This window comes from Hemibagrus wyckioides, linkage group LG18 (genome assembly GCF_019097595.1).
Source record: "Hemibagrus wyckioides isolate EC202008001 linkage group LG18, SWU_Hwy_1.0, whole genome shotgun sequence".
Classification (NCBI taxonomy): Eukaryota; Metazoa; Chordata; class Actinopteri; order Siluriformes; family Bagridae; genus Hemibagrus; species Hemibagrus wyckioides.
In genome coordinates, this window is record NC_080727.1 from 18826177 (window position 1) to 18840000 (window position 13824).

Genomic DNA, 13824 nt, shown 5'->3' on the forward strand with positions numbered 1-13824 from the left:
TATTTAATTGATATATTTTACCAAAAAAGCTTATTTATATCAAGAGAATCACTAGCAAAGAACTTTTTCCGGCACAGATCGTTTAGCGTCAAAAACACGTTATAACATTATATTATTAATTATATTATTCAGCATTATAAATACCCGAAATTGTCGTAAATTGTTTCGTCATACTTCAGACAGGAAGTAGACGCATTTCCACACATGCATAGTACAAATCATGTTTCCTATCTAGCTAACCGCCTAGCTCACTGATCAGCTGCTGCTAGCCCATGAAAATTTCCCAGACCAATTTATGAACTATAATGTAAAAGAAAATTCTTTTTTCAGATATAAACTTACTTCTACTTTTTTTCTCCTCCTCACCTCAACAGAAATCTGGGGCTCTGGATCTTTCAACTTTGTTAAAACTGCTGGACAGCTGTAGATTTTAAAAACGTCACCTGAGGCCTCATGTATCAACGCTGCGTACGCACAAAAACCTTGCATACGCCAGCTTTCACGCTCACGGTCGGAATTACTAACAGAAATTAATGTGAAAATGTGCGTTCCTCCACGCCAACTTCGTATCTGGCGTATGTACATTTTTCGTGTTTTTTGTCCGTTGGCTAATTGACATCATATGTTTCTATCAATTATGCAATTAAGTAAGAACATATAAAAGCATGTGCAAATTTAAAGAACCCTTAGTCTATGACAATGGCAGCGTTGGCCTTATTAGAGGACATGGCCAAATCCGAAGAGAACGAGTTTTTAGGGACCACAGTGATTTTCTGGACGATGATGACTGGTTTATCAGCCGATTCAGATTTCCAAGGGCTATCCTGTTGGAGCTCTGTGCTGAGTTGGGTCCGAATTTGGATAGATAGAGCCACGCATTACCCATTACCTTACAGGTGCTGACAACACTTGGTTCCCTGGCAACTGGTTCTTTCCAAAGGGAACTGGCAGACTGCTCAGGAATAAGCCAGTCGTCTTTGAGCCGCGCAATGCCATCATCCGCATATCTACCAGGTATATAAGGTTCCCATACGATGCAGTTGACCAGCCAAACATTAAAGCGCAATTTGCAGCGATAGCCAGTTTTCCTAATGTAATCGGATCGATCGACTGCACACACATTGCTATAAAGGCGCCATCTGAAGAAGAATATGCATACTGTACGTGAATCAGAAACATTTCCATTCAATAAATGTGCAAATAATATGTGATGCACAAATGCGCCTAACAAATATTGTAGCAAGGTGGCCTGGGTCAACGCATGATTCATACAGCCTTACAAACAGCATAGTTGGGATGAGGCTCCAAGTTGGCAGGGTGCGCAATGTGTGGCTTCTTGGTGAGTGATGCGTTGATGGTTCTATTTAAGTGTTGTGTTTATTTTTTTGTGCGTTTAATTATTCAGATGCCTATCAGGAGACCGCGGTTATCCATTAAAGACGTGGCTGTTAACCCCCCTCACCAACCCACAAACTGACCGAGAGCGCAGATACAATGATGCCCATTCTCGCACTCGGTCAGGTGTAAAGCGGGCCATTGGGCAGCTAAAATGCCGGTGGCGCTGCCTTGATAGGACCGGGGGGATGCTGCTATACCGCCCTAACAAGGTGCGCCGCGTCGTGCTGGCCTGTGGTGTGCTGCACAATGTCGCGCACAGACACGGCATACCACTTGGTGAGGCTATTGTACCGCCAGATGACCCCGACCCACAACCAGTGTATGTGCAACCAACCAACAAGCCATTCAGGCCCATCAACTTGTGGTTGCAGTAATATAATTGGTAAACAGAGACAAAGTTCATTTTTTGACCAGTTCCTTTAATGAGTGGCTTATGTCTGTGAGTGCATCAGTGATATTTTTCAGGTGACTATTAATTTCCCCGATGGCCGTAACCATTTGCTGTTGTGACTCCAGAACAGCATGGGTCAAGACGCGGCCAGACCGACGGGCCTCAGCACTGGGGGGCGCAGCGGAAACGCCAGAGACCCCGAACACAATAGGCACTGGCTGCTCAGGAGGCGCGGACTCTGCGTGCATGCCAGTGAACGTTTCTGCTATTGCACCATCTAAGTACAAATAAACACAGGCACATGCTAACTGATTTCAGTCTGTTTTTTATTAATGGGTTCACGCATTTCCATAAATGCAATAGATACGTAGCTTATAATCTCTAGTCTACTATTGGTCAGCTACATTGCATGCATTTGAAAATTTAATTGCAGCCTGGTAAGCTATGTTTACCAAAGTTAAGCAAATAAATAAGAAATTAGTTACCTTTGGGGGATTGATGTAGTAAATCCAAGTCTCCCACAGCATCGGATACTATTCCAGAGAGTAAAACGTCGCCCACAATAGAGGCAACTCTTTGCTCAAAAGGTGTAAGTTCATCAACCCCTGTACCACCGCCTGTTCTGTCCACACTTTGTCTGTGCACAGCAGTTCTGTGTCCAGTTCGTCCTCTTCACGGTCACGATGTGGAACCGGATGTGCACCAATACCTCAAAGTTCTATTCAATTAAATTAAAATTTAATTTCTGTAGATGTACCTCTAAAAACATTGTCACAAGGCAGCTTACAGAAATCTAGACGTATTTTTTTTTATTTTGTTCCTAATGAGCAAGCCAGTGGTGACGGTGGCAAGAAAAATAACCCTTTAAAAACTACACAAAGAAAAAGCATTAAGAGAAACCAGACTTTTCTTTTCCTGTATGCTATTGACTCAAGCTGTGCTCAGTGTGTTAAAGGTTCAGTGTGTATTGTGCTGTGTATGGTGTGTGTTTTGAGATGATTCTGAGATACTTTTCTGCTCACCACGGATTTAAAGAGTAGTTATTGAAGTTTTCTCAAAGTCAACGCAAACCAGTCTGGCTGTTCTGCTCTGACCTCTCTCTTTGTCTTTCTCTGTCTCTCTCTGCAAGGCATTTCTGGCCAAATTGAAATCTAATTCTTCTCCCAGTTCTGATATTTGATGTGAACATGAACTGAGCCTTTTGAGCTGTATCTGCATGACTATATACAGTGCATTGTGCTACTGCCACGTGATTGGCTGATTGTGATGTGTTGCATCAATTCACAGTTACATATAGAACTGATAATATGCTGTAGATGTTTGTTTGCAGGAGGCAGGGTGGAGCAAAGCAGTGTTGCCTCACAGCCTCAAAGCCTCCCAGCTCCAGGGATCCTGATTCGATCCCGAGCTCGGATTGCTGTGTGTACAGAGTTTTCTGCATACAGGTGTCCATATGGGATTTCTGCAGGTTCTCCAGTTTCCTCACCCTTCCCAAAACCATTGCAGTAGATGCACTGAGCTGGACTTTAAGGGTTTTTTGCCTTCTCACATCCAGTGGACTGACCTAACAAACCTTACACTCTTTCCACTCAGACCGGCAGGAGCCATCCGCAAGACCAGATTTGCGTCTGTCACTCTTATAACTGCATACACTCACACACACTGTCAGATTAATTTTACTTAATAAATTTTCCTGAACAAATTGTTGAATTTTTTTTCTCAGCACCTCACACCTTGTCAAAGAATCTGAATTCTTTTCCCAGCAAAGCAGAGAAATACACTGATGTGATACCGAATACTGCATCACATGATAAATAACATTTAACACCAGCATATTAGGAGGGATGTTTATTTCATTAATGACAGTCCATTCCCAGTAGAGCTCATCATTTTCCACCGCCATCCTCAGAGTTTTCTTCACACTGAAAAACAAACGGGGAAACAACTCAGTATTACAGATATAGTTAAACCGATATGTTTACACTACGTACATAAATGGAGAAACGCTCATCCATGACTCCGTTTCATATCTGAACAATATTACAGATCTATACTGCTGTATACTTTATTTATGTCTGATTACTTTTTAGCGATTTATTACAACGTAAAGGGACAAGAAATGAAACCTGACAGGAAGTGTATGAGTTCTATCCTTAACTATAAATCTATCTATAAAGCTACAAAGATCCTATCAAGGCTTTGTGATATAACCTGTCTCATTGACCAATACCCAGAATGCAATAGGAGGCACGTGACTGCACAAATCAATGAGCAGCCCCATTTAGTTTGCAGAAAGCAGCCATAACAGAAGGAAACTCACTGGTGGCTGATTGAGGGAGCTCATTGGGAAGTCCTCATCTTCATTACTGACCACTGCATTTATGGGCTGTGAATCATGCACACATGGCACAGGAAGCTACAAAACATGTAGAAAAAAAAAAGCATTACGTTAAAAATCCCACATGGGGTTAAACCAGCATTTCTGTGCTGTAATGTCACCTGATGAGAAAAATCTACTAGCTTCAGAGTTTTCGTTTTAGGCTGGTGTTATCCCAAATCTGCGATCTAGTTGACGGAATTTTGTTTGTCGCGCTGGGCGTCTGGCAAATGGCATGAATGTAAATGTAAATGTACTAGCTGAATAAGTTACTAAGGATGTTAGTATCCAATAGGATTAGTGGAACAAGCAGTTTGATTACCTGCTCATGTCCAGGTGAAGCAGATCGCAGGGGGTCAGCCTCTTCAGAGCCTTGGGTATTCTTAGAATGAGGCAGACCCTGTAACATCATCATCATCATCATCATCATCATCATCATCGTCATCGTCAGTACTAGTAGCAGTAGAAGAACTAGTAGAATTAATAAGAGTAGCAGTAAAAATATTAGGTTAAGTTTCCTTCAATCAACATAAAATCACTTGTTCTTTCAGGTGTTCCCTGTTCAGAGCCGCAATAGCAGATCATCTGATCCACATATTTGATTTTAGCACTGAGAGTTAACCCATCGGTAGCTGGGTTGATTCTCTGCGATTCTCTGTGGCTTTGGATCTTGGAATCGATCCAAAGCCACGGCAATGAGAGCATGGGATGGACTTTAAAACCCTTTAAAGTCCACAATTTCATGATTATAAATTACAGCGTTCTTATCTTCTTAAACTCCAGGTGCAAATATTAAAGTGGGATTCGTTTCGATTCACTGAATTCGTTAAAGCGTTAGTGACTTTGTGTGTCGCTAAATGGAACATTACCGTCAAACTTCCTTTTTTGTTCCGGTTAACGAACGCATTAAACATTAGTTAAAGGACCTCAGTGTAGAACAGTGCACAAACTCACCATATACAACAATCAAGCTCAAATACATCTAAGTGCCACAAAGAAAAAGAAAAAATAAAATGTTCTTCCCTCAAGTTTCCATGAGACAGCCATGTTAGCTAGGATATTGCTAAAGCTGCTAGCAGCTTAGCATGCTTTTCAGAAAATGCAGAAAAACAAGCCACAAAGCGACAGATTAAACCAAACACACCTTCGTGTCGCTGTGCATTTAGAACTTATATAATATCATCGTGCTTCTTTTTGTTTGGTCTGGTTTTTTTGTTTTTTTAAAAAACTCAACATCGGCAAACGCGGGGCCTAGCGACGGCCATTTGGCCTATCAAGGCCAAATTTTAAACTAAGCATTTTCCTTTTGCACGCTGATCAGCAAACGATAGGAATTCAAAAAAAACATTTCATTTCAGATGTTAAAGCTACACACTTAGATGTTGGCATACATTTATGGATAGAAACGTAAGGATTTTCTTTAATGCGTCAGCGCTTACCATCGTGAATGTGTCAAATCGACTAGCATCAAAACAAACACACATACACACACACACAAAGCCACCAAACGACACAGAGGATATTAAAACAGAAGTGTGAGTGGGCATCTACAGGCAGTAAGTACATCAGGTTTACAAGGTTCAGAAATGACTCCCATGAAATACTTTCTCTAAAATATGCAATAAAAGGATTCCCTTAAATGATTTGTGATTCGGGTCGCTTTTACCATTGATTGATTGATACCATTGAATGATTTACCATTTCATCAGATCATCATCATCATCATCCTGACCACCAGCTTCTTCCCACAGCAGAGTCTCTTGAATTAATCCATGAATTCAGATCAGCTAAAGCTTCTTCAATTCTTAAGCTTACTCAGAGAAGATTTTCTCCTCGAACGTCTTTTCCCACGTGGAGTGATGTACACCAAGTGAAACATTTTCAAAAATAATTTGAAGCTCATTTCTTCCAGATGGATATAAACCAAAAAAAGGTGGTTTGTTGAGCGTCTGTGAATCACAGTGATTGTGTAAAGAGTGTGTGGCTTCAGATGGTGAACGCTTAGGAGTATTTTGTACAGCTCATTTAAATGTGGTAACGCCTTCTGGAAAAAAAACAGGAAACTTGCAGTTTAGCAGTTTGATGTTTGTTCTTATCTGCTTCACAGAAACTGTTCCAATTAGAATTAGAATACACAAACAATCCAGAATACAAGACTTTCCAGAGATTAAAATTATGAGACATAAACATCCGAACTTTACTCATAACTAAGTTTCACTACAACTGTAAAGCCACAGACTCTTTAAAATGCACTTCATGTGGTGTTCCACAACGGCAGAAAGTTTTATTCTTAAGTAGCGAATGAAGTGAAATCACAAATGAATCACTTTTGGTTTTTCCATCACGAGAATTCGGATGCTTTCTGCTAAAGTTTTGACCATGAGATTGTTAAGAAGTAATGGTTAATCCAATTGGGAAGAAAATAAGAAAATAGAGGAACTGAATAATTGATATGAAAGTGGGAAGTAATATGAAAAATAACACATGAAGCAGATTCATGAAGCTTGGGTTTCCATGTGTTTCTAAAGCTCTGAATATATCCGAAATCTGAAACCAATTTAAAGTCTTTATAATTATATATACGATTTAAATTAATATTTTTTAACTTTAATAATTATATTAATATATTCATATTATTTGGCTACCAGTTTGGAAAAAAAGGTTTAGATAACCCTGAGGGGAAAAAAGAAAATATTTATTAATACTATAGGGCAAAATTTAATTCATTTAAAATGCTATAATTGAAATGAATCTAATCAACACTAACCAGGTTAAAATAAATGGTTTTTAAAAAGTATTTGATTGAAGGAGTTTTAATTCGCTGAGTGTAAGATTTCTTACATGTAAGCAGGCTGGTGAGTAAAAAATTCCTTCTGTCATCACTGTTACCAAATTAGCAGCTTTTCTACCTCCACATTTTGAATAAAGACAGCCACGTATCAACTGGAAGAAAATCTATCTATGGCAGACAATCCGGTTTCAGAAATCTGTTTTTTTTTTTTTATTATTATTAATATTGTTTTAATATTTTATATACCATAATATATATTTTATTCATTTTTAACACTTTAGGCTTGAATTATTTTTTTTTTTAATAATCTGTCTTAACACCTCTTCTGATTTTTTTAAATTGTTTTTTTGTTGTTGTTGTTGTTTCAGGGCCATGCAGATATGTCTTACTATAATGTTAAATTAATTAAAAAGAAAAATTAAAATGCTTTATATGACAACAAAAAAAAATCCTAACCATCTCACTCCTGATTTTGAAAGCTTTTCTGCTAGCTTTAGGGAAACAGTACCATTGATGAGGATCAGTACTCAAAGGCAGAAATCAATCTTTTGAATTTTATTAGACAGTTTCTTTTTTACAGTGATTACTTAAAAACTCAGTTATTTTTTAGTCATCTGCCTCGCCTCCGTTTGGTCTTGCCTCAGATTTTCCCTTTTTCCTGAAACAAAAAGCAGAAGTATAGATAGATAGATCTCAATGACTCACCAGACAAAACAGGTCTGAATAATTGTACATGATATAATTCTTTCTTTTGTGCTATTATTTTATCTTAATAATACACAGCACTTTGGTCAACTTTTGTTACATGCTTTATAAATAAATGACTGATTTCTTCCATTGTTATAATTCAGCATTTCCCTCACTAATCTTCAGAAAAGTAAAAATAAAAAATAATGGGTGTTCACAAGGCTTTTATAAAAGTTTGGGGTATGTTCCTTGCTGTGGCATGTCAGAGAGTCTGGCTCACTGTCTGACTGGTAGGTGACCCTTCATCCCAAATTAAGGTCCAGAGTGTTCTGCAGTAGGACGATGAGATTCAATAAAGTGAGACTGGGGACCAGGGGATAGGAACTAGGATGAGTGGAAATGGGGACCAGAGACAACTAGGAATAGGGGTGACTGGGAATGGGGACCAAGGGTAACTAGGAATGAATGGGGTGTCCGGGAATGGGTCTGGGGGCACCTGGGAACGAGGACTGGGTGTGACTGGGAACTAGATGTGACTGGAAATATGGTGCATAATTTTCTCCAGACATAACAGTCAGCTTTTAAGCCAATCAGACCAGACCAGACCATCTGGGTTCTCACTGCCTGAGAGCTTTTCTGAGGTCTACAGATACCTCCCTTTGACCTAATGGCTTGATTATTTGTAGCATGTATACACTAGGGATGCAACAATACAGTTAACCCACGGTTCAATACACGGTTCAATTGCCACTATAATATCCCTGAGAAAAGAAAATCAATATAATTAATTCTATAGAAAGTAACAACGTTTCAGAAAATAGGTGTGAATACTTCCTCAATATATATTCTTATAATTCAGACCACTACCTTTTCACTTTGCCAGGATTCTTTTGCATGAGAATACGAGGCATGGTGCGAATTGTTGCCCTTCTCGGGGGTTTCTTCTCAAGATGTCGCTTCACTTTGCTGTGGAGAGGGAAAACATCTTTAAACATCACACACTTGATAAAATGTTAAACCTTGACCATCCAATCCTATAGAAATAGGAGAGAACATACATTCAGACAACATACATCTCAACAGAAGTAATCAGTAATGAAAAAAGAAGTGGCTCCAACTGTGTTTTTCCTGGGATTTTAACTCATGAGGAAAAAAAAAAAAAAAAAAAAAAAACACTCAATTAACATCATACATTTATAACAGAATCTACCTTTTTAGTTTCTTGAATCCAATCATGTAATCAGGCACAGGACATCCAGCTTGTTTTATTACTGAGGCAATGCTGGTGGATAAAGAGAAAGAGGCGTCATTTTGTCTGTGAAGATTCTCAGTCATCCAAGGTGCGCTTACCTGGAAGTTGAGCCATGTCAACCGGACTCCTAACTAGTTAGGATAAAACATTTCACTACACATCCGAGCAGCTTCTTCAGTCTGAGTGAAGTTGGCAGGATTCACAAATTTGTATCCTCTAGGGGCTTGGATTCTCTCTGTCTTCTCGGTTCAAGATGTGTATCTTATCGTCCTCAGATGTGTGTCCTTTGTCCTTTAGATGCAGGTACACAGCTGATTCTGGTACTGAGGTGTTGCTTCTTCTATGTTGAAGCATCCTCCTATGTTGTGTACCAACATAAAAGGACAGTGAAGACAGGTAATTTGAGAGAGAGGAGATCAGGAGGCCATCTACTGTATGTCCAGGGGGAACAGAGGTTCAGGTATTTTTCATGCTGCTCTTTCATCCATCCCCAAGATCATCAAGACCGCTTCACAGGTCCACCAGGAAAGCCACACCTAAGGACTCCCTCATCCACCCTCAAATTCTCTTATTACCCCTAATACTTCAATACACTCCTTCATTAATACTTCTCTCCCCTCTCTCTATCCACTCCCCTTACTCTTAATACCTCCCTCCACTCTCACCTTCTCCTTGTACCCATAACAAGGCTATCCAGGGAGGGTACAAATTTGTGAAACTTCCCTCAGACTGAAAAGCTGCTCTGGGGAGAACTGAAAGGTTTCAATCTAACTAGATTGTCGCTCCAATTAGAAGTTCAGTTGACATGACACCTCCAGATGATTCATTTGACTCGTTTATAAAAAATATTTTGGGGGAAAAAATATGACTATTTCCTTCCACCACTAATACCTGCGCAGGAGTGGTTTGTCAGCCTCTGTGAAAAAGGTAACGGCTTTCCCTGTATGACCCGCTCTTCCTGTGCGGCCTGGATTTAAAGAGGAATAAATCATAAATCACAACAAATAAAATCACTCACTGGATACAATCCACACCAACAGAAATAGAACACATTTTCAAAGAGATAAAGCGTACTATTGTGCAAAAGTTTACACACCCATGGGGTAGGGCGGGTTTCAAGTGACAAGAAAATGTTGGGGGGGGGGGGGGCAAAATTTTAGATTTCAAAGATGTTCAGCTTTAAATGTAATAAAGAATGTGTGTTAAAATGTACATTGCATTTTTTTTTTCAATCTTTTTGTACAGCTTTTCTTCGTCTTCAATATGTTTAATTCTCACCCATAAATATTAAAAATTTTATTATTATTACTAGAGTTTGGAATATTTTACCTGTACAAGCCCAGTGAGAGCTAAATAACCAAGTCAAAATCTTACACATAAGAAAACATACTTGGACGATGAAATAAAAATCTTTGGAAGCATCACATCAACACAAAGACCCGATTTGCCCTGGGGAGTCAGATTGGCCGGAAAGGGGCGGGACATCTGGTTCAGATGAACAGGTTTATTGAGATCATATGATTTTTTCAATTTTGTACATATTCTAGGAAACTTTATGAGCTGATGATTATTCTTTATCTCTAAGGATTAGAATCTAGAGGATTAAATGCCTCTAATCCTTTTTTCGATTATGAATGTTTTTTTATTCATCCAGTACAATTCTAAAGATTTGCAAGAATCTTGCACAGTGGAGTGGAGGGTTGCAAACTGTTGCACCAGAATTTCCTGTAACCATGGGGTACGAGTTGCAAACACAGGAGTAGCACAGTGCTCTGCATTTATGACTAACCGATGCGATGAATATACTCCACGGCACTGGTAGGGAAGTCGTAGTTTACCACCAGGTTGACGCCTTTGAAATCGATCCCACGAGCCATCAGAGCCGTGCAGATGAGCACCCAGATTTTACCAGCACGAAAGCTGCTAACCACATTGTCTCTCTGAAAGAAAGGGAGGCACATAAACATCACACGTTTCCTGCTGTATCCTCAGAGTAGTTTATAACATGCTCTTTTGAGGGTTTAAGGCTATACCTGCAGAGAACAGGTATAGTATATTAGATATGGTATATAATATTAAAACAAAATATATAAAAATACACCTACAGGACCTAAAGATTGTCTTTTAAACAAACAAACAAACAAATAAATAAATAAATAAACAAGCAAATAAACAAACATTTTAAATTACTGAGTCAGAACAAAAAAAATGTTTTTGATTTCTAGACATTTTCCCTCAGATTTTTAAGTGGTTATATAGTAGAAAAAATAAAGAAAGAAAATAATGAAGCCTGTTCAGTTATTTATTTATTTTTTCTTGACAATTTTAATGTAAAAACATTTAATTACATTAAAATCCCTCTCCAGTTCACTTGATACAAAACAGATATCAGACGTTCACACGGGAAGATTTTAAACTGAAACTGCTGTGGTGATTCTGAAATTCTGAAATCAGCAGTAAAATAATTTTATGTGACATTCTTAAAGGAAAAAAGGTCTCAAAATGAAATGAGTTACTCATTTATGGCAGAATGAATCAAAACGAATCTCTGGAGGAAACAGGCTCATGAAAACATGCCTGATGTTATCTACTCTGCTCTTCTATTCTGTTAGCTACTTACATTATGGAGTACTGTAAGCATGGAGTACTATAAGTATGGAGTGTATATGGTGTGTGTATATACAGCATGTATTTGTGTGTGTGTGTGTATACAGTATGTGTGTGTATATACAATGTGTGTATACAGTATGTATACGTGTGTGTATACAGTATATATGTATGTGTCTGTGTGTGTATATACAGTATGTACACGTGTGTGTATATACAGTATGTATGTGTGTGTATACAGCATGTGTGTAAATACAGTATGTATGTGTGTGTGTGTGTATACAGCATGTGTGTAAATACAGTATGTATGTGTGTGTGTATACAGTATGTGTGTATACAGTATATATGTATGTGTCTGTGTGTATATACAGTATGTATGTGTGTGTGTGTGTATACAGCATGTGTGTAAATACAGTATGTATGTGTGTGTGTATACAGTATGTGTGTACACAGTGTGTGTGTATACAGTATATATGTATGTGTCTGTGTGTATATACAGTATGTATACGTGTGTGTATATACTGTATGTGTGTATACAGTATACATGTGTGTATACAGTATATATGTATACGTGTGTGTATATACTGTGTGTGTATACAGTATGTACAGTATGTGTGTATACAGTATATATGTCTGTGTGTGTATATACAGTATATATGTATATGTCTGTGTGTGTATATACACAGTATGTATATGTCTGTGTATACAGTATGCATTTCTAACATGTTATGTGCTAGCTCTTCACACTATGGACCTCACTTGTGCTGTAAACACAGCATCCCTGGTGGAGAAGGCACAGCAGTGGGTATACTTCTGAGGGTGCTAAGGAAACCCACCTTTACCACTGCTCAGTCACAAGCATACTATCCCATAGCATTCTGATATGGTATGCTGGTCGCACTGTGGCTGAGAAAAAAAGCTCTTCAGAGAGCTCATCAACTCACAGAAACTCAACAGCACAGAAAATCACTGGTGCAAAGCAAATTGCTATTGTATATCTGTTTACAATTCCAGGCTGTGAAAGCTTAATGTTTAAGGTGTTGGACTACTGATCGGAAGTTTGCAGGTTCAAATCCCAGGTCCACCAAGCTGCCACTGCTGGGCCCTTGAGCAAGGCCCTTAACTCTCAATTGCTCAGTTGTATAAAAATTAAATAAATTGTAAGTCGCTCTGGAAAATGATGTAATGTAAATGCGCTTTGTACCATCTGTTTACAGTTATATCCGTTTACATCTTCATTTGTATCTATTCACAATTACTTTTGCCATCTGTTTACATTGTATGGATGTGTGAACGTTTTCATTTTGTTGTGTAGCTGTTCAATAACAATAAAGTATATTCTATTCTATTCTTTCTTTTCCTGTCAGAACTGCACCCACACACAGGTACCAAAGATGTGAAACCACAGACAAAGCAAACAGCAACTGTTTTTGCCTACACTGCGTAACAAAACACACACTTCTCGCACACAATCAGAAATGTGTTCTGAAGCTGAAAACAATGATTTTATCAGAAACAAAAACGGCAGAAAAACACAAACTGAAATACGTGAACCTTTACCAATAGTTTAAGTAACCCTTAAAGGAAACATGAGCTTACTATGTTAATGCAAGTTGTTTTTATCTGTTGTATGAAATAATTCTCTATGCTTAGCTAAAAGATGGGATGAATAACTGCGCTGCTTTTATTCAGCTATAGAAATATTTCCAATGTGGTGTGGATTTTTCTGTTCGGCTTATTGCAGCATTTCTCGTTTTGCAAAATTGGTCCATGTGTTTACAAACTTTGCGTCTATTTTTTACATAAATGTGTTTGTGTTGCCAGTTTGTTGCATTTGCTTGTGTTTTCTGCATTTGTGTGCTTTTTCTGTATTGGCAGAAATATTTGGACCAGTCATACACCGGATTCTTTACAGCTATCATGCTGGAAATGACCACTAAAATGTCCATCACAGGTTAATCCATCCCATGTGTTTACTCTGTACATCAACCTCTATATTAACAAAAAGTGTTCAGAAGGGGGTCAGTATGTGTGTGTGTGCGCATGTATGTATATATATATATACAGTATGTGTGTGTATATGCATGTGTTTGTATATACAATGTGTGTATATACAGTATGTATGTATGTATGTATGTGTGTGTATATACAGTATGCAGGGGCGGACTTAGTGATTTGGGGGCCCTAAACGATTCCAGGTATGGGGCCTTTGAACTCAACACACTCTCTTTGTCTATATATTTTTTTATTCTGTTTTTTTTTTTCTTATAAATAAACTGCCTGTTAAAAATATCTTTTATTTTCTTAATATAAAATTAAAT

The 13824-nt window shown here is 38.3% G+C and overlaps 1 protein-coding gene and 1 long non-coding RNA gene across 4 annotated transcripts in view; both read right to left on the minus strand.

Moving 5' to 3' along the window:
* Nucleotides 1–1832: 1832 nt before the first annotated feature.
* LOC131368857 (uncharacterized) lies at nucleotides 1833–6706 on the minus strand. Of its 3 annotated transcripts, XR_009207208.1 has the most exons (5): nucleotides 5865–6706; nucleotides 4489–4566; nucleotides 4110–4205; nucleotides 2275–3711; nucleotides 1833–2066 (listed from the first exon to the last, which is right to left on the minus strand). It is a non-coding gene; the product is annotated as an uncharacterized LOC131368857 (long non-coding RNA). The 3 variants fall into 3 exon arrangements; XR_009207206.1 differs by having other exon boundaries at nucleotides 1833–3711; XR_009207207.1 differs by having other exon boundaries at nucleotides 1833–3711; nucleotides 4489–4637.
* Nucleotides 6707–7497: 791 nt separating this feature from the next.
* Nucleotides 7498–13824, minus strand: part of ddx52 (DEAD (Asp-Glu-Ala-Asp) box polypeptide 52) — a 16139-nt gene continuing 9812 nt past the window's right edge. Inside the window, exons 11-15 of the mRNA XM_058416067.1 lie at nucleotides 10686–10836; nucleotides 9788–9863; nucleotides 8855–8926; nucleotides 8512–8610; nucleotides 7498–7615 (exon numbers count right to left, since the gene is read on the minus strand). Of these exons, the coding sequence (XP_058272050.1) occupies nucleotides 7564–7615; nucleotides 8512–8610; nucleotides 8855–8926; nucleotides 9788–9863; nucleotides 10686–10836 (450 nt within the window). The 3' untranslated portion in view covers nucleotides 7498–7563. The remainder of the gene's footprint in view (nucleotides 7616–8511; nucleotides 8611–8854; nucleotides 8927–9787; nucleotides 9864–10685; nucleotides 10837–13824) is intronic.